Source organism: Mytilus galloprovincialis, chromosome 1, assembly GCF_965363235.1.
Source record: "Mytilus galloprovincialis chromosome 1, xbMytGall1.hap1.1, whole genome shotgun sequence".
NCBI lineage: Eukaryota > Metazoa > Mollusca > Bivalvia > Mytilida > Mytilidae > Mytilus > Mytilus galloprovincialis.
The window spans coordinates 43785042-43810025 of NC_134838.1; the positions used below are offsets into that span (position 1 = coordinate 43785042).

At 32.2% G+C, this 24984-nt stretch overlaps 2 protein-coding genes across 2 annotated transcripts in view; one reads left to right on the plus strand and one right to left on the minus strand.

Moving 5' to 3' along the window:
• LOC143060974 (E3 ubiquitin-protein ligase rnf213-alpha-like) overlaps positions 1-24984 on the minus strand; it is a 170144-nt gene that overhangs the window by 15827 nt on the left and 129333 nt on the right. Inside the window, exons 76-83 of the mRNA XM_076233657.1 lie at positions 21014-21173; positions 18098-18287; positions 17160-17260; positions 16170-16227; positions 8500-8684; positions 7403-7541; positions 1986-2069; positions 976-1171 (exon numbers count right to left, since the gene is read on the minus strand). Coding sequence (XP_076089772.1) covers positions 976-1171; positions 1986-2069; positions 7403-7541; positions 8500-8684; positions 16170-16227; positions 17160-17260; positions 18098-18287; positions 21014-21173 — 1113 coding nt within the window. The remainder of the gene's footprint in view (positions 1-975; positions 1172-1985; positions 2070-7402; positions 7542-8499; positions 8685-16169; positions 16228-17159; positions 17261-18097; positions 18288-21013; positions 21174-24984) is intronic.
• LOC143075363 (uncharacterized) lies at positions 9527-15012 on the plus strand. Its single transcript, XM_076250759.1, has 3 exons — positions 9527-10739; positions 13537-13576; positions 14731-15012. Exon 1 carries the CDS (start codon positions 9586-9588, stop codon positions 10735-10737), a length of 1152 nt encoding a protein of 383 aa, XP_076106874.1. The 5' UTR covers positions 9527-9585; the 3' UTR covers positions 10738-10739; positions 13537-13576; positions 14731-15012.

The window sequence follows — 24984 nt, forward strand, 5'->3', positions numbered from 1 at the left end:
ATTCCACGAGAAACAGAAGGGAAATGTGTAAAAAATGTATTTAAAGTCAATCTGTTCTCCTTGTCATCAATTTCAGTATGACATTTTGAGGGGGTTTCCAAACTATCAAAACAAAATGATTGACGTGAGGGAATGATACTCTGGCCAACCCCATTAGGGAATTGACGGCTTGGAGCCGTCTTTCCCCAAAAAATCGTTGTTCAACTACAGAAAAACATCACTATCGTTACATTGTTTTGGATCGACGCTTTATTTTTACACTTTGAGAAAGCACAAGATTTATATGCTAACTGTAAGTGTAATTGTAATCCTAATCGTAGGTGTATGACAGTTTCTGCAAATGTCTATTAGGATAACAATCCATTTACTATTATGGAATCTTTAAAATACTAGATTAAAAGTGTATAGTACCAAAGCTACAAAAGACAAAAATTTATGTGCCTATTCAGTTGCATATCTAGTAAACAAAACTAGAGGCTCTAACTTATTGTCATTCACCTTGGTCTTAAAATGGTCATATTCAAGTTCAACAAAGGACACTCTCCAACATTGTAGATGAGAATAGAATTCATGACAAAACCTCTGTTTTGTTGATCTTGTATTGCTGATCATTTAGTCTGTTTAGTTTCTATCTTTCTTCATGAGTTTATGCTCAAAACACAAAAGAGGGTAAAAAGAATTCTCGTTTAAGGGGCTGGGCAATCACTCCTATACAGAGTGACAGCCTTCTACTTATTATGGCTACATCAGTGACTTACTAGTAGATCTTGCCTTGCTGATCTCACTTAGTCCATTGGGCCAGGTGAGAAAAAAAAAAAAGGCACCAAGACAGCACTTGGAGTGGGACTTGTAAAAAGTCTATGCAATAATCATATTGGAAGACCAAAGCACTCTTTACCCCCTCCCATAAATCTGCCTCTGCAAATAAAGTTAGATGAAACAATGGTCCATAATAATTACATCATATAACTTTACCTATGATCTTTTTCCATCTGGCAGAACTTCTGTAAGAAGTTGTTCTGTTGCTCCAACAAAAATCTCAACATCATGTAGGAGCACAAACCATCATCTCTCAGTGTGGGAAGCAAAACAGAAACTGGAGATCTTGAATCTATACACCTTCTACAAAGCTCTTTATCCATATGGATTATATTTCCATTTACAGTACATGCTAAAATGTGAAATTATTCCTTTTATTGTTTCATGTGGTATTGCTTCTTTGCTAATAAATGTTTGTTACTGTAGTAAATTTGATGTCTGTAATCATTTACTAGTACCGGGTACAATTAAAATAGATAATAATTTGTTCCTAGGATTTCTAAATGACATTCATCTATTTTTTAGAATGGGTCATTTACCTTTAAAACATGAATGCATAGTCTCTTATTTAGATTAGAACAAACAATAAGTTGCACACATTAATTTTGTGCAAAGTAAATACTCCCTCATTTAAGACACTGACAATCATGTTTAGTCTATAAAAGATATTTATAAACTAAATTGAAACTTATCAAATAGTTATCCATGGTTAAAACAAAAATTCCAAATACCATCAAACAGAAATTGACTACTATACAGATCTTAACATTACTAACATGGTCCAATTAAATATAAAAAAAGTTCTATATCCAAATATAGACCATTTCTTTGAACATAGAATCTAAGACCTATATGATGCAAGTAAATTTCCATGTTCAGTGGATTTAATAAAACTGAAAAGATTTCTGAAACAGTACAGTCTTCAATAATGAGCAAAGCCCATACTGCATACTGCATAGTTAAGCTGTACAATGACCTATTGTTGTTAATTTCTGTTTTACCGGTATTTGATCTCTTGTGGAGAGTTGTCTCATTTGCAATCTTAACCACATCTTCTTTTTCATTATTATTCCCTTGTGACTTTAATTTTGTGGATATGTTTCCATGAAATAATCAAAACAAAATAAATAAATATTTTGCTTTTAGCAGTAAACATGTATTCTTACTATATGACTCAAGTGACTGTTTGACACACTCCCATGCTTCGGTGAACATGCTAAATAAACATTTAAACTCTTCTGTTCTTCTTTCTGTAATAATAAAAAAATATATACTTAGCTGAGTTAGCTTGTAACTAAGCTTTAAGACTACAATTTTTCTCATTTCATAGTAATAAGCTCAATGTAGTAAAATTAGCATTATATCACATCTAGATTTACAAGGTGCAAAATCTAACACCTCACTGGCCAAATATGCTGTTGATTTGAATTTTAGGCAGGTAAACATGCTGCATCTGATTTGTGAATTGGAGCATACAATCTGAGATTATAACAACAAATTAAAGATATTAACAATAAAGTATTCCAACAAATAGATCCCTTAATTATTTTACAACAGGAAATCATGAAAATCAAATGATTTGTTTCAATTGTAACTTAAATGGAAATAAACAAGTGTGTCATGTGGGCATGAGCGCATGATACACCCATCGCTTTTTTAAAGACTTAAGTTCAATAACTAAAGGAAGGCTATTTTAATTTATAATAAACCAGTAACCAAAGTTTTTTGAAAACAGCTCAAAGCACTTTTGAGTTATTGTCTGAAAACTGGAAAATCATCCCTTTCTATATGCCCGTCAAAACTTTGGTATGCGTTTTATGGTATACAAATGTCCAGCGTCCGTCTGTCCATCCGTGTTAGTGGAAGATATTAGCAAGCAAAATCGAAGGAATTGTGCAAATGATGATACAAGCATGAAAATTACCACAAAGCATCATTATTATATACTCTTTAAGAAATAACTGCTGGCCATTAAAAAAAATATTTTTTTCAAGATGGCCACGGCCATTTTCTAAAATGGCTGTTTTCTTCAGTTTGAAAAAAACTGATTTTTTGAACTTCTTTTAGTAAAAACCAATAATCAGGTTTGGCAAGCTACCTTTCTAATATTACATATTTATTAAAAATGAATATTTGACATATCCAGTATTTGCGCATGCGCGAAAATGTTACAAAATTCTTTCAAAAACATTTGAACTAATTACCATATATTTCGTGTTTTTGGATTTCTAATAATATTATGAATTGGATTAATAACATTTTTCAAGGTTATGATACACATGTGTTTAACCCTTTTGCGCATGTGCAAACTATTTATAGACATTAAGACCGATTTGTAAGCACAACCAGGCAATTCTCAGGTATTCGATGGATAAGGCGAAAATGTGGTGAATCCCGAAGAAACATCAATTGTAACTGCAGATCAGCCACTTTGGAAAATGCCTAAGCAAATTCAATGGGAATGGCCTGATTTTTACGGAAAAGATGACTTGTTATAAAACTCTAGGTGATATATTGCGTGATAGGAGATGGAAATGCTGTCTTACTGAAGCCAATATTTCAACACAAAAACGGCAGATTCTTTGTATGTATGTTCAAATGAACCTAGGACTAGACAGACGCATCAGACAACTGCATGTATTTTGCTTGAACTGCTAATTTCGGATTATGAAAGCTAAACTGAAAATGTATAATTATGTCATGACTCTGTGACGTTCAATGATTTAAAAGACTGGTGTATAGCATCATCTCATTCCTGGCGTTCAATTATAAATTAAGAACTTCTTCTGATTTTGGTATTATGCTCATTTCATGAGTGATAGTTCGTACTTTACAAACAGTCCATATAAAGCATGATAGCGTATTGTTTTAGGTCTTGATCATGTAAATTATGCTCGATCGTTACCGACCATCACCAAGATATGACTTCACTTCCCGAACACCACCCACAGTTGGCAATGGAATTTGAAAAGGATAATTTCACGGTACATAAGACCAGCAAATTTCTTTCTAATAAAACAATTGATCAGGCACAAAAACAGAATAATGCAATTGTGAAGGGCGATGTTGGTGTCATAGGATTAACCGAAGATCCAATTTAGACAAATGGATGGTAGCTGAACCAGGGGTCAGTATACTAGAAGATGAATTTGAAAGATCTTGTGGTTTGGGTCATTCGATAACAGATGAACGACCTAATGAAAACTCTGCGAAAACACAAAACGATCTCTTTAAACAACTTTAAAGACTTTTTAAAGTGATAAACTAGTTTGCAAATTTATTTTTAGAAGAGTCGTCAGATTTGTAAAAAAAATACTCCATTTAGGAAATTGTTGAACATGTAAGATATGTAAATAAATACGAATAATTTTGGTCCAAACAATACGAAGATCTTTTGAAGCAAATGCAAATGAAGGAGAACCTGCTTTTTATAACCAAATTAAAAATAACAACTTCTTATTTTGGACGCAAAATGAAACTGGAAACGTCTTTGTAGACAGTTTTACTTGGAATATTCCTTTATCCATAAAAACCAAACTTCTCCTCCGTCTTTATCTCAGGTTGTTTCTTGAAATAGTGGTATTAAATTGCTGCAAATGGGTTTACTTGAAACATTCTACGATATCCTGATCCAAAGTCGGACGCATTATATTTGGTTGGGCATCAATGGTTAATTCTAGGTCACAAAGTTGGGCAAAAATATTTGATGATTATGCAAATGATGTCATACTGCCTTACATAAAATTTTGCATTGATAAGTATTCAAGAGTAAACATTGTATTTGATGTTTTTACTAAATGAATAATTTTAAGGCTATGACAAGTCAAAGGCAAGGTTTTTGTGTCAGATGGAAACGTGTTGGTTCTGGTAGAACACCAAGGGTTTGGAGTAGTTTTCTCTGTGAAGATGACAACGAAACGAAATTGTTCAAGTTTCTTGCTGACAAAATTGCTTCTTAAGAGACTGATAAAAATGTGTATGTTACTCATGGTGAAAATATTCTTTGCAATTTCAATAAGGATACTTCCTATCTACCCCTTGTTATCATGAAGAAGCAGATACACGAATGTTTGTCCATGTTCGGCATGATTATGAAAAGTGTTGTAAAATGTAATTGTAGGTAGTACTGACACAGATGTAATAGTATCAAGAATAGCAGCAATCGCAAAATTAGGTAGAACACATTGTGGATAGGTTATGGAAGGAATAAAGACTTTTGATGGCTTCCTGTACGTGACATATCAAATGCGTTTGGTTCTTGTGAAGCTGATCTTCCTTTCGTCCATGCATTCAGTGGATGTGACACTTTGTCGAATTGTCGTAGGGAAGGGAATAGGTCAGCTTGGCTAACAATGTAAAGGACGTTTTTGTTGGCTTAAGTATGAAGCGAGGAACGATGTGAATTGGTTACCAGGAAGCAGCGACATTTTGATGCAATTCCCTCTACAAGAGGTTCTTTTCCAGAGCACATCAAAAGAGAAGTAAATCAAGGAGGAGTTGTTTGGGCTCAGCCTGATTCATGTATTCGACCGGTACATGTACTAAGTCATGAATACTGGGGTTTGATGAAAGAAAGAATCAATGACAGTTGGAAACCGAAATGGACTTCTGTGACTGCCGTTGCATCCTCGTGTCAGAAATTTTGAAATGCAGAGGCAAAAATCCAGCTGTGTTGGTAACTGTAAATGCTACCGTTCTGGCCTTCCTTGTACGGGTTGTTTAGGCAACTGTCAGATAATTATAAGATAAGCAACCTGTCTGTCAAACCAAACTTGGCATTTAAACTTAACAAAGGGTGGAATTTATAAAAATATGTTTTACGTATTTGCCTCAATTTTGGAACCGGAAATCACTATTTTTCTTCATTTATGTGTTGTTTTGTCGTACTTAGGAACTGTTTTTAACGTTTTATCATAACTTATATTGGACTATACCTATAACACATTTTTCAAGAATTTACATCCCTTGTGAAATGCTTGAAAGTATAAAATTTGAAATTTTTGACTTTTTTGACGGTGTTTTGAAACCGGAAGTCACCTTTAGTGTCATTAATGTATTGTCTAGTCGTAATTTAGGAACTGTCATTTACTTTTTATCCATTCTAACACTGGATTTTAAATATAACACACCTTTCAAATGATTAACGAATTATTGCCAATTTGTAATGACACCATTTTCAAAATGTGTGGTGGCCATCTTGAAAAATTGATTTTTTTCTGGCCAGCAGCGGATTTTTTATTAGTATAATTTAGTCAACCTTTATACCAAGTTTCATGCTTGTATCACGATTTGCACAATTATGTCCATAATATCTCCCACTATGTATGTTTGTCTATCCGTCTGTTTGTCTGTCCAGCGTCCACATGTCGCACAGTAACTTGAGAACAACTTATCCAAATTTCATGAAACTTGACATAGTTCTTTCTAATGGTCAAACAATCTGTATACTTTTTGGTGAAAATAAGATTGAGTTACGGGACTTTGTAACTAAAACAGGGGTATGTTTTTTCACATGTCGCGCCGTATCTCAAAAATGATTTATGAATGTTGCTGAAAACTTTACACACTTCTTAGTTAAATTAATCTAAAGATCTGTATACTTTTTGGTGATGATTTAAAATTTTATTTTTGAGTTATTGAGTTTTTTGTTAAAAAAAAAGGGGGGGGAGGGTTTCACATGTCGTGCTGTATCTCAAAAATAATTGATGATCATTGCTTAAAACTACACACTTCTTAGTTATATTGATCAAAAGATCTGTAAACATTTTGGTGATGATTCAAATTTTTTTTTAAGAGTTATTGAGTTTTTTGTAATAAAAGGGGGGGTTTCACATGTCGCACCGTATCTCAGAAACTATTTATGATTATTGCATAAAACTTCACATCTGTTTATTTATAAATAAAACCTACTCGGAAACTTAATTGTACTCTTAAAATCTGAAATTCAAAAATATCAAGAGTGCTCACATCAATAGAAATAAAAAATTCACCAAAGTTTCTAGAAAATTGGTGGAAGTGATTTTGAGTTATTGTCCAAAAGCAAGAAAATTCCATCTTTTTGAATGAAAATAAAACCATAACTTGGAAAAGAAAAATCTAATATTTATAAAAATCAAAAGGGAGATCATACAAATGGATATAAACAAATGCAAATTGGATCAAGCTTTTTTAAGTTATTGTCTGACATGTTGACGACAAACAGACAGACGGCCTGAAAAGACAACCGGCATACAAGGGTCTACCATAATACGTCCCGTAAACAGGCATATAAAAAATAGAGTGTGGCATAAGGTTCAAAATATTATGCTTGTACACTATTGGACAAAGACATAATACATACACTCTGCAACTTCGTTTTGTAGGTATGACACTTAAGAACCTGAGACATTTTATCAAATTGTTATGAGGTCTATAAATTTGAATTCAGATACATCAAGAATTTAATATAAAACATTCCTATGATGAACATTATATGAAATCTTGATTTAGTTTTTCATATTGTCCTTTTGAAATCTGATTCTGTTGTACCTTGAGGATAATAATACCATTGCAAATTATAAGTTCCCTAATTAAAGTATGGTACCATGTTCCAAATCGTCTTGTATCAAGAAAATTTGTAAAGATCCCTCAGATTTGTCAAACTTTCTGTTGTACTTCTGTATCAATATTCTTTGAAGTTTTAGAATGCTTGGTACACATCTCAAGACTCTGAGAAATGGTTCCTGCAAAAAATCATTCAAAATGTTATTACAATTCCTTGAAGTGAAAAATATGATAGCCATTTAGAATTAAAAGTTCTGTAATTTACAATATATGTATATGTGTAGATGGATGCTAAAAATATTTCACCAGTCACTTTGAACTCTTTAAGGGCATACGATACAGTTTTGATCCTGTATTTACAGTTTGATGAAAATTTCCATATAGGCTATTTTTTGCCTGATTAAATCAAATATGTAATAAAAAATATACCTTCATGTGCTACTTTTTAAGTTAAATGAGGTCGAAATTTTGTATATTTGCTCAAAATTCCGATTTGTGGCCGTATTTTCCTTTTCAAAAGAAAGACATAACTTTTTTGTTTTAAAAGATAAACACAAATTGTTTTTTTTTAGATAGTTTGTAATTTCTGTTTTTTATAAGTATCCTAAACATTTATGCATTTTTTATTCAGAAATAACTCATATTTATCAAATGGTCATGAATTGAGAAAAAAACGTCATATTTTGCTGTAGATTTATCAAAATTAAAAAAAATGCACTATTTACAGTTTTATAAAATTTGGTTCACATAATCTCCCTGCAAAATGAAACAAAATTTCGTTTTAAAAAATAGGGGTCCATGCACTCGTTTTCAAATTAAATCAGTTTGAATGATGAAAATCAGTCGAAATATGAATCTTTTCCCTATATGTCACAGTTTGACATCGCGAAAATAACATTTTACGTTAGCAACATCATTACCTCCCCTGTAACTGTATTGTATGCCCTTAATTTATAGAATTGATTGATTCTGTACATGTTAACTTATTGCCATGGAACAAGTAAGTTCAATATGTTGACATATTATTTATTCTTAAGAATCTCTCATAAAATTAATTGAATAAGTCAGTTTCCAAAGGTTAAGCACTTTTAGTAACAAAGAACATCATTATTCAATACATTCATATCATCTTAATACCTCTTCAAGGAAGATCCGTAACAGTGGGCATTTGTGTTGACTTGCATTTAGCATCTGTGTTAAATGATCCACAGAAACATGAGCTCTGTAACGCCATACTGCAGGAACACTATATAAATTTCTGATGTTCACTCTTTCTGTTTGTGTATCTGTTTCATACAGTAATTGAAGCAATCGATCTGACCCTGAAAAAGCAATTGATTATGTAGAATACATTATAATTATGAAAAAGAACAAGGATCTGTGCGGTAGTTTTGGAGTAATATGCTTTCATTTTTTTTTTAATTCATTGTGTAAAAAAAAGTATGGATTTTATTTATGAAATATGTAGATTCTAATGAATATATTCAATATATTTGAAATAAAAGAACTAAAAATTATTTTATGTGTGATGCAAGTTTTAAAGGAATATGGACAAAAGTAATTTGTGTTTGTCAAAAAATTTAAATGTAAGCCTAGCAAAATGTCAGATTTATTGAGATATTCAAAAGTAAAAATAGACCATCCTTAAACCTTTTGAAGGGAATTGGGTTATAAATATAATCTTTTACTATGGAAATGTAGAAACTGGCAGAAATGCATAAGCATCAAATCAAACATATTATATATCATAATCCTGGGCTTGCTCAGGTTAATAAGTGAACCTTTACTTTATGTCAAGGCTGCACGCCTTTTTTCACAGCTGAGTGATTTTTTGTCTGACCACTACTATATAAGCCCGTGCAGAGTAGTGACCATCCTCTTTATTTTAAAAGGCCGCACATGGTCAAGTCGACTCGATTTAGTACACGAAATAAAAGTTTTGCAACAGACTCTGTTGTAAAATAACTTATCCGAATCGGAAATATTGAAAATAAATTTCAAAACTTGGCAGAATCTGTCAGCTGTTTATATACAGAAGTTATGTCGTGCTGTACATCGCGTTTAAGCGACAGTGAAAGTGACAATGACGATGAAATATTAAAATTATTTGCGTCAGACGAAGAAGTTGATGCTTCATTTTCTGGAAACATTAATTCCGAGAACATTAATGACCCGGAGTTCGATAACCCGGAAGCACAAATATTAATTGCCGAGGACATCCAAATGGCAGTAACACAAAAACAAAAACAACAACAGACTGAAAAAGGTAAGAAGAGTACAAGCTCTACAAAAGGCAAGGCTTTAGCCAGTAAGCAAAAGACACCTAAGAGGCAGGTGATTGAGATGGACAATGAGTTGCCATCAGGGAGCGGAATAACAGTAAGTCCGGTCAAAAAACGTGGTAAAGTTACGAAGGCTACGAAACCTCGCACAGGCACAGTAAAGAAAAATGCTGCAAAGAATCAGCTTGACCAGTCAGAGTTGCTTAAAACTCTATTTAAAGGTTTGTCAGATACTCTTGTATCTACATTGAGTCAAAATAATGAAAAGTCAAGCAGTAATATTGACAATAACATGGAATTTTCTGAGAATGAATCTGATGAGCAGGTGATTGACACCCACTACAATATCTTTTCTGACGAAGAGAATGAACCTCAGGTTGTAGTTTCTGATGACGAATTTGACTATGAATTACCTAAAATATTTGAAGACGATGAAAAATATGATGAAGAGGTAAGCCCATCATTGGCAAAAGTTTTTGACAATATTTGTAAGAAGAAATCAGATGTGTCAGTAATGACGAGAGAAATGAAGATACCGGTAAATTGTAAAAGTCTGGTAGCACCCCCAGTTAATGCTGAGATATGGCAATTCCTTGAAAGAAAAGCTAAAACTGCTGATTTGAATCTGCAAACTATACAAAAATCGCTGGGTTGTGGTATGGTACCATTGATAAGAGTGGCTGAAATTTTGAAATCAAAAACTCCAGATGTAAAATTAATGAGAGAAAACATTTCTAAAGCTTTGGCAATTTTAAGCAATACTCACTTTGAGCTTTCAATTAAAAGACGGATGTCTTTAAAGCCACACATAGACAAGAAATATCACCAGCTTTGCAATCGCAATGAAGATGTAGGTTCTAACCTTTTTGGAGATGAAGTTGGCAAGCGATTGAAAGATATCAATGAAATTAACAAAATAAACAAGAACATTACTAGTAGCTATGGTAGAAATTCAAATTACAGAGGAAGTTTCAGGGGAAGAAGCCGTTTTTTAGGCAGAAGTGGCTATCAGCCAAGACAAAGTTATCAGAGTCCACGGGGTCAATTGAGAGGAAACAGACCCAACACCTTCAATCAGAAAAGAAGATTTTAAAGGTGAGAAATAAAAGTATAAATACTAAAAGAAAGTCAGGTAAACTGAAAAAATTTATTTCAAATTGGAAATATTTAACAAAAGACAATTGGATTATTTCTACAATTAAGGGATATAAGATAGAATTTGATGAAAAGCCAATTCAGGAAAAAATTCCTGTTCCTATAAAATTTAACAATAAGGAAAAGGCCCTTATTGACAAAGAAATAGTTGATATGCTTGAGAAAGGTGCTATCAAGGAATCTTTTGATGAATCAGAACAGTTTATTTCAAATATATTTCTAGTAAAAAAGAAAAATGGAAAATTTAGGCCAGTCATCTATTTGAAACCATTGAATCAATTTATAAGCTATCACCATTTTAAACAAGAAACGCTAGATTTGATTTTAAAAGGAATTTCTAAAAATAGCTTTTTTACATCTTTGGATTTGACAGATGCATATTTTTCCAATTCAATCTATGAATCAGACAGAAAATATCTAAAATTCATATGGAATGAAAAATTATTTGAATTTCAATGTCTACCATTCGGTATTGCTTCTGCTCCAAGAGTATTTACAAAAATTCTGAAAGTAATTTTTTCACATATTCGGAGCATGGGTATTGATTCATATTTTTACATTGATGATTCCCTTTTGCAAGCAGAAAACTTTGATGTGGCAATCCAAAATACAGAAAGGGTTAAAACCTTTATAGAGTCAGTTGGGTTTGACATCAATATTGAACAAGAGGCTGTCACAACGACAGCAAACCGGATTTATTAATATTTATTTGTGTCCTGGCAATATCACAAGAACCATTACTGATGAATGGTGAAAGTGAAAATCGTCAATATCAAATTTGACCTCCATTTTGTTATCAGTATCAACATATTAAAATTTGAAATCTTAGATTGAATGTTCATGAGTAAATGCAACAACGTGAATGGAAACACCATTTTACAATCTTTCAAGAACCATAACGCCTGAACGGTAAAAGTCAAAATCGTCATTATTGAACTTGACCTCTATTTTGTCATCAGTAACAACATATAAAAATTTCAAAAGCTTTGGTTGAATGGTTCATGATAAAATGCACGGACACGACTGGAAACACCATTTTTCAATCTTTCAAGAACCATAACTCCTGAACGGTAAAGGTCAAAATCGGCATTATTGAACTTGACTTCTATTTTGTCATCAGTTACAACATATTAAAATTTGGGAAGCTTTGGTAGAACAGTTCATGCATAAATGCACGGACACGACTGGAAACTCCATTTTTCAATCTTTCAAAAACCATAACTCCTGAACAGTAAAAGTAAAAATCGTCATTATTGAACTTGACCTCCATTTTGTCATCAGTAACAACATATTAAAATTTGGGAAGCTTTGGTTGAACAGTTCATGCGTAAATGCACGGACATGACTGGAAACTCCATTTTTCAATCTTTCAAGAACCATAACTCCTGAACGGTAAAAGTCAAAATCGTCATCATTTAACTTGACCTCCATTTTGTCATCAGTAACAACATATTAAAATTTGGGAAGCTTTGGTAGAACAGTTCATGCGTAAATGCACGGACACGACTGAAAACTCCATTTTTCAATCTTTCAAGAACCATAACTCCTGAACGGTAAAAGTCAAAATCGCCATTATTGAACTTGACCTTCATTTAGTTGTCAGTAACAACATATTAAAATTTTAAAAGCTTTGGTCGAACGGTTCATGAGTTAATGCACGGACAACATTTGATTGCCGCCCGCCCGACCGCCCGGCCGCCTGACTGCCCGACTGCCGGACTGCCTGACCGCCCGGCCTCCCGCCGAGCATCCCCAAATCAATAACCGACATTTTTGTCACAAAAATCCGGTTAAAAATCAGTTTTTATTCCAACCAATAGAATTATATTTTTGGGATATATTATAGATTCAGTACTATTTAAGGTATTTTTACCAGAGGAGAAAGTACAGAAAATAATTGAACTGTCAAAGAAAATGCTTAAAGCTCACAAAGTATCAATTAGAAGTCTAGCACAATTAACAGGACTTTATTCATCTGCACATTATGCAGTGCAATATGCTCACTTGTTTCAAAGATATTTGAATTTGGACAAAACACAAGCTTTACATGCATCAAATAACAATTTCAATTCATTTTTGAACATAATAGTAGAAGGCGAATCGGAAATAGTTTGGTGGTTAGAAAATGTTAAAACAGTTAATGGGAGACCTATTAGAAATGATTCCCCAAGTTATTATTTACATACAGATGCCTCCCTCAATGGTTGGGGAGCTGTTTTTCATGAAAAGCAAACTCAAGGTCATTGGAGTTTGGAGGAACAGTGTTTACACATTAATATTCTAGAATTAAAAGCTATCTATTTTAGCATAATATCACTTTGCTGTCACATAGAAGAACACACATTTGTGTAAAATCTGATAGTTCCACTGCTGTAAACTACATAAATAATCAAGGAGGACCAGTTTTACCTTTATTAGAAATAACAAAACAAATATGGCATTGGTGTATAAAAAACAAAGTTTTACTATCTGCTGTTCATATTCCAGGGAAAGAAAATATTATACCAGATAATTTATCAAGAAATTTTAATGACACTTCAGAGTGGAAACTCAATGAATCAGTTTTTAATGAAGTAACCAAACATTTTTTCATCCCAGATACAGATTTGTTTGCCTCAAGGCTAAATAAACAATTGAATAATTTTGTAAGCTGGTTTCCAGATCCTGATGCTTATGCAACTGATGCTTTTTCATTTTCATGGCATAAATTATATCCTTATATATTTCCTCCTTTCAGTCAAATCAGCAGAGTACTTCAAAAGATAGAAGACGATCAGGTAAGCAGGGCAATTTTAATCGTCCCTGTATGGACAACACAGTTATGGTATCTAAAGTTATTGAAAGCATTAATAGATTTTCCTGTAAAATTGCCTCATTTGTCAAACTTGCTAACTCTAGCACACAACAATCAAGGTCATACAATGAACACAAGAAAAATGTTTCTTATCGCCTGTCTTGTTTCAGGAAACATCTCCTTAATCAAGGTTTTTCAGACAAAACTACAAAAATCTTTCTTAAATCTTGGAGAAAGTCAACCAATGTTCAGTATGAATACTCTTGGAAAAGCTGGGTTTTGTGGTGTAATTCAAGACAAACTAGTCCCACTTCTCCATCTGTAAAGTTACTTTTAGATTATCTGTCCATGTTGTTTCAAAAAGGACGATCTTATAGCTGTATAAATAGTCACAAATCAGCAATATGTCAGACACTGACTTTATTGGGTAACTTATCTTTTGAAAATAACAGTTATATTCAAAGATTTTTGAAAGGTGTGTTTAATCTTAGACCACCAAGACCAAGATATTTGTTTACTTGGGATGTTGGCAAAGTATTGAGCTATTTAGAATCTCTGTACCCGTTACAGGATTTGGATTTAAAAATTGTTAACTCTAAAATGTGTTGCTTTAATTGCTCTAGCATCTGCTCAAAGATCTCAAACACTTGCAAGTCTCAATTTAAACTCTGTTCTCAGTACAGGCACATCACTTATATTTCGTGTCACAACTTTATTAAAGACGACACGACCTAAAAACATAGGACAAGATGTTATTATTCCTGTCTTTCAGAAAAAAAGAAATTTGTCCTGTTGAAACTTTAAAACATTATATTCACCGAACTAAAGACTTGAGAAAAAGTAGTAAATTGTTTATTTCATTCAGAACTTTAAAAGCTGTAACAAGCTGTTCAATTGCCAGATGGTTAAAATTGGTACTGTCTAATGCAGGCATAAATGTGTTGAAATTTAAAGCTCATTTATACAGATCTGCATCCTCTTCTGCAGCTAAAAGAGCAGGTATATCATTAAATGATATCCTGAAAACAGCAAATTGGGCATCAGCTCAGACCTTCAAAAAGTTTTACTGTAAGGATATTGAGGTAGACAATACAAATTCAAATTATGTTCATTCAGTGTTTAATCATACTTTTACAGCCTGATCATGTTGATGCTGACAATGACTTAGAGATACAGTTCCAGGGTTTTTCTGCATCAGGAGATGTACTGTCTAAGGAACTAACAGATTGGAGATGGAGGAACCATTATTCCAGATGTTGATTCTTAATAGTGAATAGTGACTGGACATTTGAGATGATATCGCGTTGCGTGTATGGACATACTAAAGATTTATAATCTAGTGATGGACATAATTATTGTTTTCCAATTATATTGTGTGATGCATATTGATAGACAACAAGATTAAAAGAATTAATCATATATTTTAATTTTTTCTGCGTTGTTACAAGAATTTTTAGGTGAAAGATTTGCTTTATACTGGGTCTAAAAAGACTATATTGGTATTTGATGAAATTTAAAAGTATGTGGAATAAAGACTTTAGAGCAAAGACTTGTCTGTCTTAAACAAAAGATTGTCATAATGATCTGATTTTCAGATTAGTTTTGTGTTGGATATCTATATTTGGTGAATTTCTTTGTTTATATCTCTGTTCAAGTTTTTTACTGGTATTGTTCATGAGATCAGTTGGTTATTAATTTCCATTTATTTCTTATTCTATTTTGGAAGTTGCATTTATTGGAGCTACAAAGAGTTCACTTATTAACCTGAGCAAGCCCAGGATTATGATATATAATGTTACCTTATCCAAGCATCATTTATGATGTGAAGGATAAGGTGCATTATATGAAGAAGCCAAAGGGCTTCGAGGGTTAATATGTACCCTCCCAAATTATATAATCAGTAATACGCCCATCCCAAAAATAAATATTAAGACCAATAAATGCCCATAGGGGCTTGGTTTTTTAAAAAAGAGGATGGTCACTACTCTGCACGGGCTTATATAGTAGTGGTCAGACAAAAAATCACTCAGCTGTGAAAAAAGGTGTGCGGCCTTGACATAAAGTAAAGGTTCACTTATTAACCCTCGAAGCCCTTTGGCTTCTTCATATAATGCACCTTATCCTTCACATCATAAATGATGCTTGGATAAGGTAACATTTTAAAAGTTTCACAATTTTAAATGGCCTCAAGGATTCAAGCAATTAGAATGTTCCTCACCCTCAAAATATAAGAATCTCTAAACAAGTCAAAAGTTACACAACAGGTGTCAAGTCTCGTCTTTTTTCTCAGTGTATTGTCTGCATTTCACGACTGATTTCTGATTATCAAACTCATCTAAAGTATTCATCAGCAGACACCTTAAATTTTTTGGTTGTCCCTTTGATGTCTCTTTATTGGGATACATTTCAATCACTTTAAACTGAAATCATTTTTTTTTTTTTTACATTATCCCACTATATAACTTTTTGGGATTTGTAATTGATTTGCTTAATTATTCAAGCAATAATTATATCTTTTTTTCCGATTGATATTACATGATAGCTTTTTACATTGAACAATAAGGCACAATCCTTACCAAGTCTTTTATCTTTCAATATAATCTTATTATAAGTCTGCAATATTCTGTCCAAATCCTGTTGAACAAAAAACACAATACATAATACATTACTGATACATGTATCAGCACTATTTACACATTTTTTCAACAAGGAATGCACATGCTGTAGTGTTCAGCAAACAAACCCTATTTGTAAATAAATGTAAAGCATAACAGGAAGTATAGTATCTGACAGATTTGAAAAGCACTCAGAAAAATCAACTCATCACTCCCAAGATTTTTTCGGGGCAAAAAAAAGTACACAAAAAAGTATTCTAGATACATTATTTGAGGAACATAGATAAAGGAAGACGAGGTGAATGTCTTGTTGGATAATACAATAATGTTTTCTTTATGTCAATTGCAATGAAATAAGCTTTAGTCTTCTATGTAACGTGCCCCATATCCCACACATTACTAATGATGGGATATTTTTCCCTCCATCCCTCCCCAAATATAGCCAACATTACAAAATTATTAAATAATCATTTTTATCACAGGTTTTAATGAGTAAAAAACCTTAACAAATTTTGAAGAGTATCTGACTAGAAATGAAGGTGTTATACAGTGAAGAGAAATAATACAAAATATTTCGTCCCCTTCTGAAAAAATGGTTTCCAATTTCATTTTTTTATGATAATTTAACTCATCCAAGTTATCAATGAGAAGAAACCTTTAAACAACTAAATGAAGTATGTCAAGTTTAGGAATAAAGGGTCAAGTTAACACATCAACAAACTCTATCAAAATAACCTATACTGCTTTTAATTCCAAAAAAATATTTTGAAAATTATGCCCTTTTTTCACTCCTTTGAACATCACATAAATCAGAAGATTAATTTTACAAGGCCTTGGTATCTAATGATTCTCCTCATGAAAAATATGTGAGAAGCAATATTTCACCAGAAGGTTATCTTCAGTTTGACATCTGAATAAACTACTAGATAACATGTACATTTTTACTTGTACCTTTAAGAGGGGTGCAATATATTTTGAGGCAAATTTTTCTTCCCATTTCAATCTTCCTTCTTTACTTGACAGTTGACACATGTCAGGTGGAATGTTTTCTCCTAAAAAAGAGCATAATATTTAATATAAACTGTTATCACAGAGATATGTCTCGAGTTTTGGTAACTTCGATAATGCAAATGTTGAAATTAAAATAGCAACACTTTAAATGCAAGATCTGCAAATATTTAAAAGTTAAGGAACCATGACTGAATGTACATGGCTAAACAATCTCCAAGGAAATTAGATGTGTCAATGCTAATACAATGATACCAAATGATATTGACTTATAAGTAGTTCCCTTTAAATAAACCTTAACACAAACTAATACATGCAAACTAAGCAAAATATTCAAAGTCAATAAACCATAACTGAGAGAGCGTGGACAAATAATCTCCATGGTAATGAGATGTGCCAATGCTAATACAACTGCATACCAAATATCATTGACCTACCACTAGTGGTTCCTCATAAATGGACCTAATCACAAACTAATAAATGAAAACTAAGCAAAAGTTTCAAAGTCAATAGACCATGACTGAGGGGGAGGGGCGAAATAATCTCCATGGAAATGAGATATGCCAATGCTTATATAATTGTATACCAATTATTGTTAACTTACTACTAGTGGTTCCCAATAAACTAGACCTAATCATAAACTAATACATTGTTGATGCCGCCGCAGGAAACAGCATACCTATGTCTGGCTTTTTGACTCCGTCAAAATTGAAATATATTTTAACCGAAAAAGGAAAGAATATTTATTCAAAAAACACATTAGACCAATTTTCATGTCACACTGGTTTGAATATAGTCACCTATATCTGTAAAACCAATGAATACTATTACCATAAAATTATCAAAATTGATGCAAACAACATATTTACATATAAAATTACCTGTATTATTAGGGACTTGCTGGTCCATAATGCTTTTCAATATACAATGTACAAATACACATACATCATCATTGCTTTTACCAAGTATTTTCTGCAAAGCCTGAAGATCTAAGGCAATATGTTCCTTTATGAAAGGGAGCACATCATTTGGTGACAGTTTCTTGTCCAGTTTTATTGTCTGGATAATTGCCTAAACGTAAAAACTTTGTTTGATAACCTCAACCACATTTATGGCATAATATGTTTTGTCAATTGAATGTTTTAGCAAACTTGTGCAATGGAATCATTGACCAACATTATATTTAAAATCTTTTCAAAAAAGTCTTTTGACAATTGAGAAATAATATTCAAGATTGTTCTATTCGATGCTTCAGAATATTTTTTTTAAATTATGTTGAACATTTGCTCAATTTACTTTGCAGTATGCAACAAGTTTCATCCTTTTTTTGAACGAATAAAAAGATTTGACCTGTAAGGTGGTACATGACATGACAGGGAGATAACCTATAACCTAATCAGCTGAACCTTTTAATCACATTCAATTTGCTGTCATCAGTAAAGATTATAAATAAAGTTTTTTTCCCTGTGGGATTTTGGAGTTTTTGTAGTATTATCTATATAACAATATAAAACTTAGACTACTGCAACAGGTCAGATTATTTTAAATTTTGATGTCTACTTTTCCATGCTAACCTGTTTCATGTGGTCCTAATGGTGCTGTTGGCTGGTGCTTCAAATTTTCGACTAAGGAGTTTTTTTTTTTAGCATAGTGGACTTGAAGGACATTCAAAATTAAAACAAACCAGATGCTCCGCAGGGCGTAGCTTTATACGACCGCAGAGGTTGAACCCTGAACAGTCTGGGCAAGTATGGACACAACATTCAAGCTGGATTCAGCTCTAAATTTGGATTGTGAATAAATAGTTGACACAGCATAGGTTTCTGACACAGAATGAATGTGTTCTAATGAACTTAAAATTTTTTGTTTTCTCTTAGAGCAATTCACTATGTTGTTGAATATTAATCCTCTCAAAAAAATGTTTGAAGAAATTTTCTTTTTTATTTATGAAATTTCAAATGAGAAAAATTGAACCCAATTTTTTTAATCACATTCCCCTTTCCCTTATTCCAAAACTAATCTCAATTAAAATTTCTAATGGAGTTTGCAACAATAACTACTCATTTAAATACATCATAAAATATTAAGATGTAAAAAAACTGCTTGTTATCACTGAATGGTAAAGATTATTTTAATTTATCAGTTGGTAGTAAAAAGTGAATATACATTGTATATTGTATATAACAAAGATTTAAGTTGATTCTGGACAAAGAAAGATAACTCCAATTAAAAAAAATCTTGCTATTGCACAATATTTTGCAATTAGATATTTCTTGCTTACTATTCTGGACAAAGAAAGATAACTCTAATTAAAAAAAAATTTGCTATTTCACAATATTGTGCAATTAGATATTTCTTGCCATTGCGCAATACTGTGCAATTGAAAAGACTTGCTATTGCACAATACTTAATATAATAATTTTGGATCCTGATTTGGACCAACTTGAAAACTGGGCCCATAATAAAAAATCTAAGTACATTTTTGGATTCAGCATATCAAAGAACCCCAAGATTTCAATTTTTGTTAAAATCAGACTAAGTTTAATTTTGGACCCTTTGGACTTTAGTGTAGACCAATTTGAAAACAGGACCAAAAAGGAAGAATCTACATACACAGTTAGATTTGGTATATCAAAGAACCCCATTTATTCAATTTTTGATGAAATCAAACAAAGTTTAATTTTGGACCCCGATTTGGACCAACTTGAAAACTGGGCCAATAATCAAGAATCTAAGTACATTTTTAGATTCAGCATATCAAAGAACCTAACTGATTCATTTTTTGTCAAAATCAAACTAAGTTTAATTTTGGACCCTTTGGACCTTAATGTAGACCAATTTGGAAAGGGGACCAAAGGTTAAGAATCTACATACACAGTCATGACAGTTAGATTCGGCATATCAAAGAACCCCAATTATTCAATTTTGATGAAATCAAACAAAGTTTAATTTTGGACCCTTTGGGCCCCTTATTCTGTTGGGACCAAAACTCCCAAAATCATTACCAACCTTCCTTTTATGGTCATAAACCTTGTGTTTAAATTTCATAGATTTCTATTTACTTATACTAACGTTATGGTGCGAAAACCAAGAAAAATGCTTATTTGGGTCCCTTTTTGGCCCCTAATTCCTAAACTGTTGGGACCTAAACTCCCAAAATCAATACCAACCTTCCTTTTGTAGTCATTAACATTGTGTTTAAATTTCATTGATTTCTATTTACTTAAACTAAAGTTATTGTGCGAAAACCAAGAATAATGCTTATTTGGGCCCTTTTTTGGCCCCTAATTCCTAAACTGTTGAAACCAAAACTCCCAAAATCAATCCCAACCGTTCTTTTGTGGTCATAAACCTTGTGTCAAAATTTCATAGATTTCTATTAACTTAAACTAAAGTTATAGTGCGAAAACCAAGAAAATGCTTATTTGGGCCCTTTTTGGCCCCTAATTCCTAAAATGTTGGGACCAAAACTCCCAAAATCAATACCAACCTTCCTTTTGTGGTCATAAACCTTGTGTTAAAATTTCATAGATTTCCATTCACTTTTACTAAAGTTAGAGTGCGAAAACTAAAAGTATTCGGACGCAGGACGACGACGACGACGACGCCGACGACGACGACGACGACGCCGACGCCAACGTGATAGCAATATACGACGAAAAATTTTTCAAATTTTGCGGTCGTATAAAAACCACTCTGGAATGCAAATCCCAATATGGACTATTTGCAAACATGTTAAAATTTTCAATTCTTTCTGTCACACAAAATGAAAGTAGAATTTCTATAACTATACAAACCTGGACATTATTATTAGCTCCTAAGAACATTGAAGTATGTGTAAATAACCTTATAAATGCAACAGATATTCTATCTATTTTTCTGTCCTGCACAAAAGTAAGTTTCTGTCCCAGGTTTGTTGCTCTACCAAGTATATGACCTGTTGAAGTCCTGTCAACACTGTAAATATTGATGTTAACATTAATAGGCAAACCTGTCAATGATCAATTTTATATGAATTTGGTTAAATATACTTACCATGAAATTACATTTATATTATATAGAATATGTTTGCTTTCACAACATGTTCTCATCGCAATTAACTAGGTGATTAAAAATTACATCCATGAGATGTACTCACCTACGTCATAGTTCACCTGTGTAACATACACTAGCTTTAGTTTTAATTTTTGCGTTCAAGAGAACGCATGTTTCTCGTCGGCAAGGATTTTTAACAGTTTACTGTTGAAAATCCTTATGTTTTATAAAAGACATTATTTGTTTTCGGAATATCGGTATACGATTAATTTAATGTGAATCAGAATACAGCGCTTCTGCCAAGTTTCTGATATGCACGTTTTCGTCATTTTTACAGCTTACGAGTCTGGAAATACGACGACATAGAAAATGACCTTTGTTTAGCCGCCATTTTCAAACATTAAATCGGGTCCGAGGAAAGGCAGAATTTAGCTGTCAAAATCGGACATGTTACGTGAGTGCTACGTTTTTAAAAAGATATATTTTTAAACGGATGTTTATTTTTTTTTTTCACGCTCAGCTGACCGGATTTTTCACTGCATTAGAGCAATGCTACGAAACGGGTCGAGTGTAAAGTTTGGATAAAGTCGATTGTTTACAATTTGCAGTCTGTACACGAGACTGTGTAAACACATCACTATTTAAAAATCAGAATTGGTATTTTGACCAGATCTGATTGTTTTTCATGTGGAAAACGTCCGTATGGGAGCGTATACCACTATTGTCACTAGAACCTCAATTGGTTCGATTGTTTACAATTTGCAGTCTGTTACGTGTACACCTGGTACACGAGACTGTGTAAACACATAACTATTAAATCAGAATAGGTATTTTGACCAGATCTGATTATTTTAATGTGGATAACGTCCGTATGGGAGCGTATACCACTATTGTGACTAGAACCTCAATTGGTTCAATAAATTTCAATCAGAAAAGGGAATCTGCCCATTTCTGATTGTTTTATTTGGAAAACGTTCCATACAGGGAGCGTAGACCAACAGTGATACTGTTTTAACAGTTGATAAATACATCACAATCAGAATAGGGATTTTGCCCACAACTGATGATGTTTTTTTGGTTAACCTTCCATTCAGGGAACGTAAACCATATTTATTGAAAATAAAACGTGCTCAATGGATCACTATAGACTTAAAATAGAATAGGGATTTTGCCCAAGTCTATTTGATTAATGTTGACATGTTTCATACAGGAAACATAGGAACTAGAACAACATGCATGATTTAGAATCTATAAGTTGCATTCATTCTAATAAAATACAGATTTGATATCTTACATAAAATTAAATCATAACTATTTATTGATTGCACATTGATATTTATGGAGCATAGAATTGCACGTGGATGATTGTTGCAAATAAAATAAATTAGAATCAGACTAGTGAATTTAAGTCCAGGTCTATCTGACTTTTCTAGACATCCTTCCACCCAGGGAACATTATGTCTACTTTTATTATATTTTAAAACAACACAAGCATAGCTAATATTTGGTTGCACATTGTTTTTTGTGATGAACCAACAGTTTAGTCAATTAACATATTTGCTCATATTGAAAATATATTGAACAAGTGTCTGGAAATAGTCAAGACAGATATTAAAGACACTAAAATGATACATTGTTATCTACCGTAGTACAATTCAAATGTGATTGTAGTTTAAGCATACCAATACATACTTCTTTTAAATATGTCCAGTTTAAATCAGGACAGTAATTCTAGAAGCCTGAAATATTTTTCCAGAACAGCAAATTGCTGTAAATATTTAATTATTTTTTTACTGATAAATAATTCTCCAATGCTCTAACAGACATGGAGACAGTAAGAATGGAGCACTGTTCTAAATACAGTTGATAGCTTGTGACAACTCTTTTTACTAATATTAAATTTCATGGTCAGTTTACTTATGACAAGAAGAACATGAATATTATAAGTATGAACTGCTATAACCAATTGTTTGTTTTTGTCGGCAGTAAGGAAACAAAGGCTTTTATATGTTTTTATGTAAACATTAGATTGTCTATTGAATAAAGAGTTTAGGGGATGCCATGATGCATTTCACAAAGACTCATTCAAGGTAATGGCTTATATATTGATTACATAATTCAGAGTGTACATTGCCAATGCATTTATTAAATATAATATGTACTAATTCTGTTTTGTTTTGAGTACACAAAAAAGAGGTGATAACGTAAGACTTAAGAGACTATCTTACCCTCACTATATGGGAATCACTGTCAAATTATACATATATCTTCCAATCATGAAATCAAAAGGAGTTTGGATGTTCTTTTTAAGATAGAAAATTATGCCTTAATTTACATCTTAAGTTTTCTAAGCAATGCCAACAGATGGGCAAGTTTCTGCTATAAGGATTCATTCATTGGGTCTGTTTTATTCTTAATGTGAGATTGGTAGAACCTGAGAGACATATTTATAATAATATGTATTATATGTCTCTGGTAGAACCCAACAGTTTATGCAATGGCTACACATTGTTTTTCCTAGAGTTAAATATTGATTCAGAATTCTGAAGTATAGAGGACTCAAATATGCTGATTTATAGAAACAAGATTATCATTAATTTAGATCTTGTAAAAAAAATTAGTAAAATATTGGTAAATAAATAAATAAGATTTAAAGCATTGTGGATGCAGGATTTATTTAAAATGCTAGACATGGTCTAGGAAATTGAAGTAGTTCTCAAGATTTGAAACTATCTATTATACAGCTCTTTATATAAACCTTTTATTTAGTCAGTCTTTACGAGATGCAGAAAAAAAAGAAGAGTTTTTTTTTTGGAGTAACACATGATGTACCAATATAAACATATAATATATATATATTTCAATTGGTTCTCAAATTTTAGCACCAGTGTAGAAGCAGTTAATCTAACAGCAAAATGTAGGAAAAGCAATTTATTTAAAAGACTGATTAATAGTTAGCAAATAGCTTTCAATAGTCTAAGAATAGTACATGGAAGTAAAATATAGTATGATAATTCCATGATTATATCAAATCAAATGCGAGACATTTTCTTAATATTATACCTAAATATTAAAATGTCACTGTTTATTTTTTATTTTTGCTCATTATAAGCATAAAGTTACAAAAATCTAGTCTGGTCAAAGTCAAGTTGTGTATTATCTATATGCAGGAAGGTTTTCCGAATGCATGTGATTTTAACCTCGGAATTGATGGTAATTATTCACTTTTCAATTTCCATATTACCAGCCAGAATAATATAAATATATAGCATAGAGTTAGTATCTTATGCAAGAATATGCTACACAAAATTGAAATGTGTTTATTTTAAACAATTACTTTGAATTTTGATTCAATTTTGTTTTGAAAGATGTGATTATTTAAATCACATTAATTTTGTTTTTGCCAAATCTGGGGACAAATGCAAAATTCTTCTGAGTGACTAAGTTAACCAAATGACTGGGTTGAAGTCACAAAATACTACCAAAAGCTGTTTGGTTGATATATATTGAATCATATCAGAATGTATAGGATTCAGATGAGGTGAACCAAGACAGAAATAAAATGAGCATTTTTGATAGTGAAACCATTTCTGAAATAACTAAGAACACTGAAGGATACTGCAAGTTAGTACAAGTGTTTTCCATATTGCCAAACAAGTGTTTTTCTTTAAATACAACTATAGATCTATATTTGACAAGTTGCATTTTAGTATTTCTGATAGCGAAATAATTT

What these genes read in the sequence shown, in the direction of transcription:
- LOC143075363 (XM_076250759.1), top strand. Translation starts at nt 9,586, where the DNA reads ATGGCAGTAACACAAAAACAAAAACAACAACAGACTGAAAAAGGTAAG.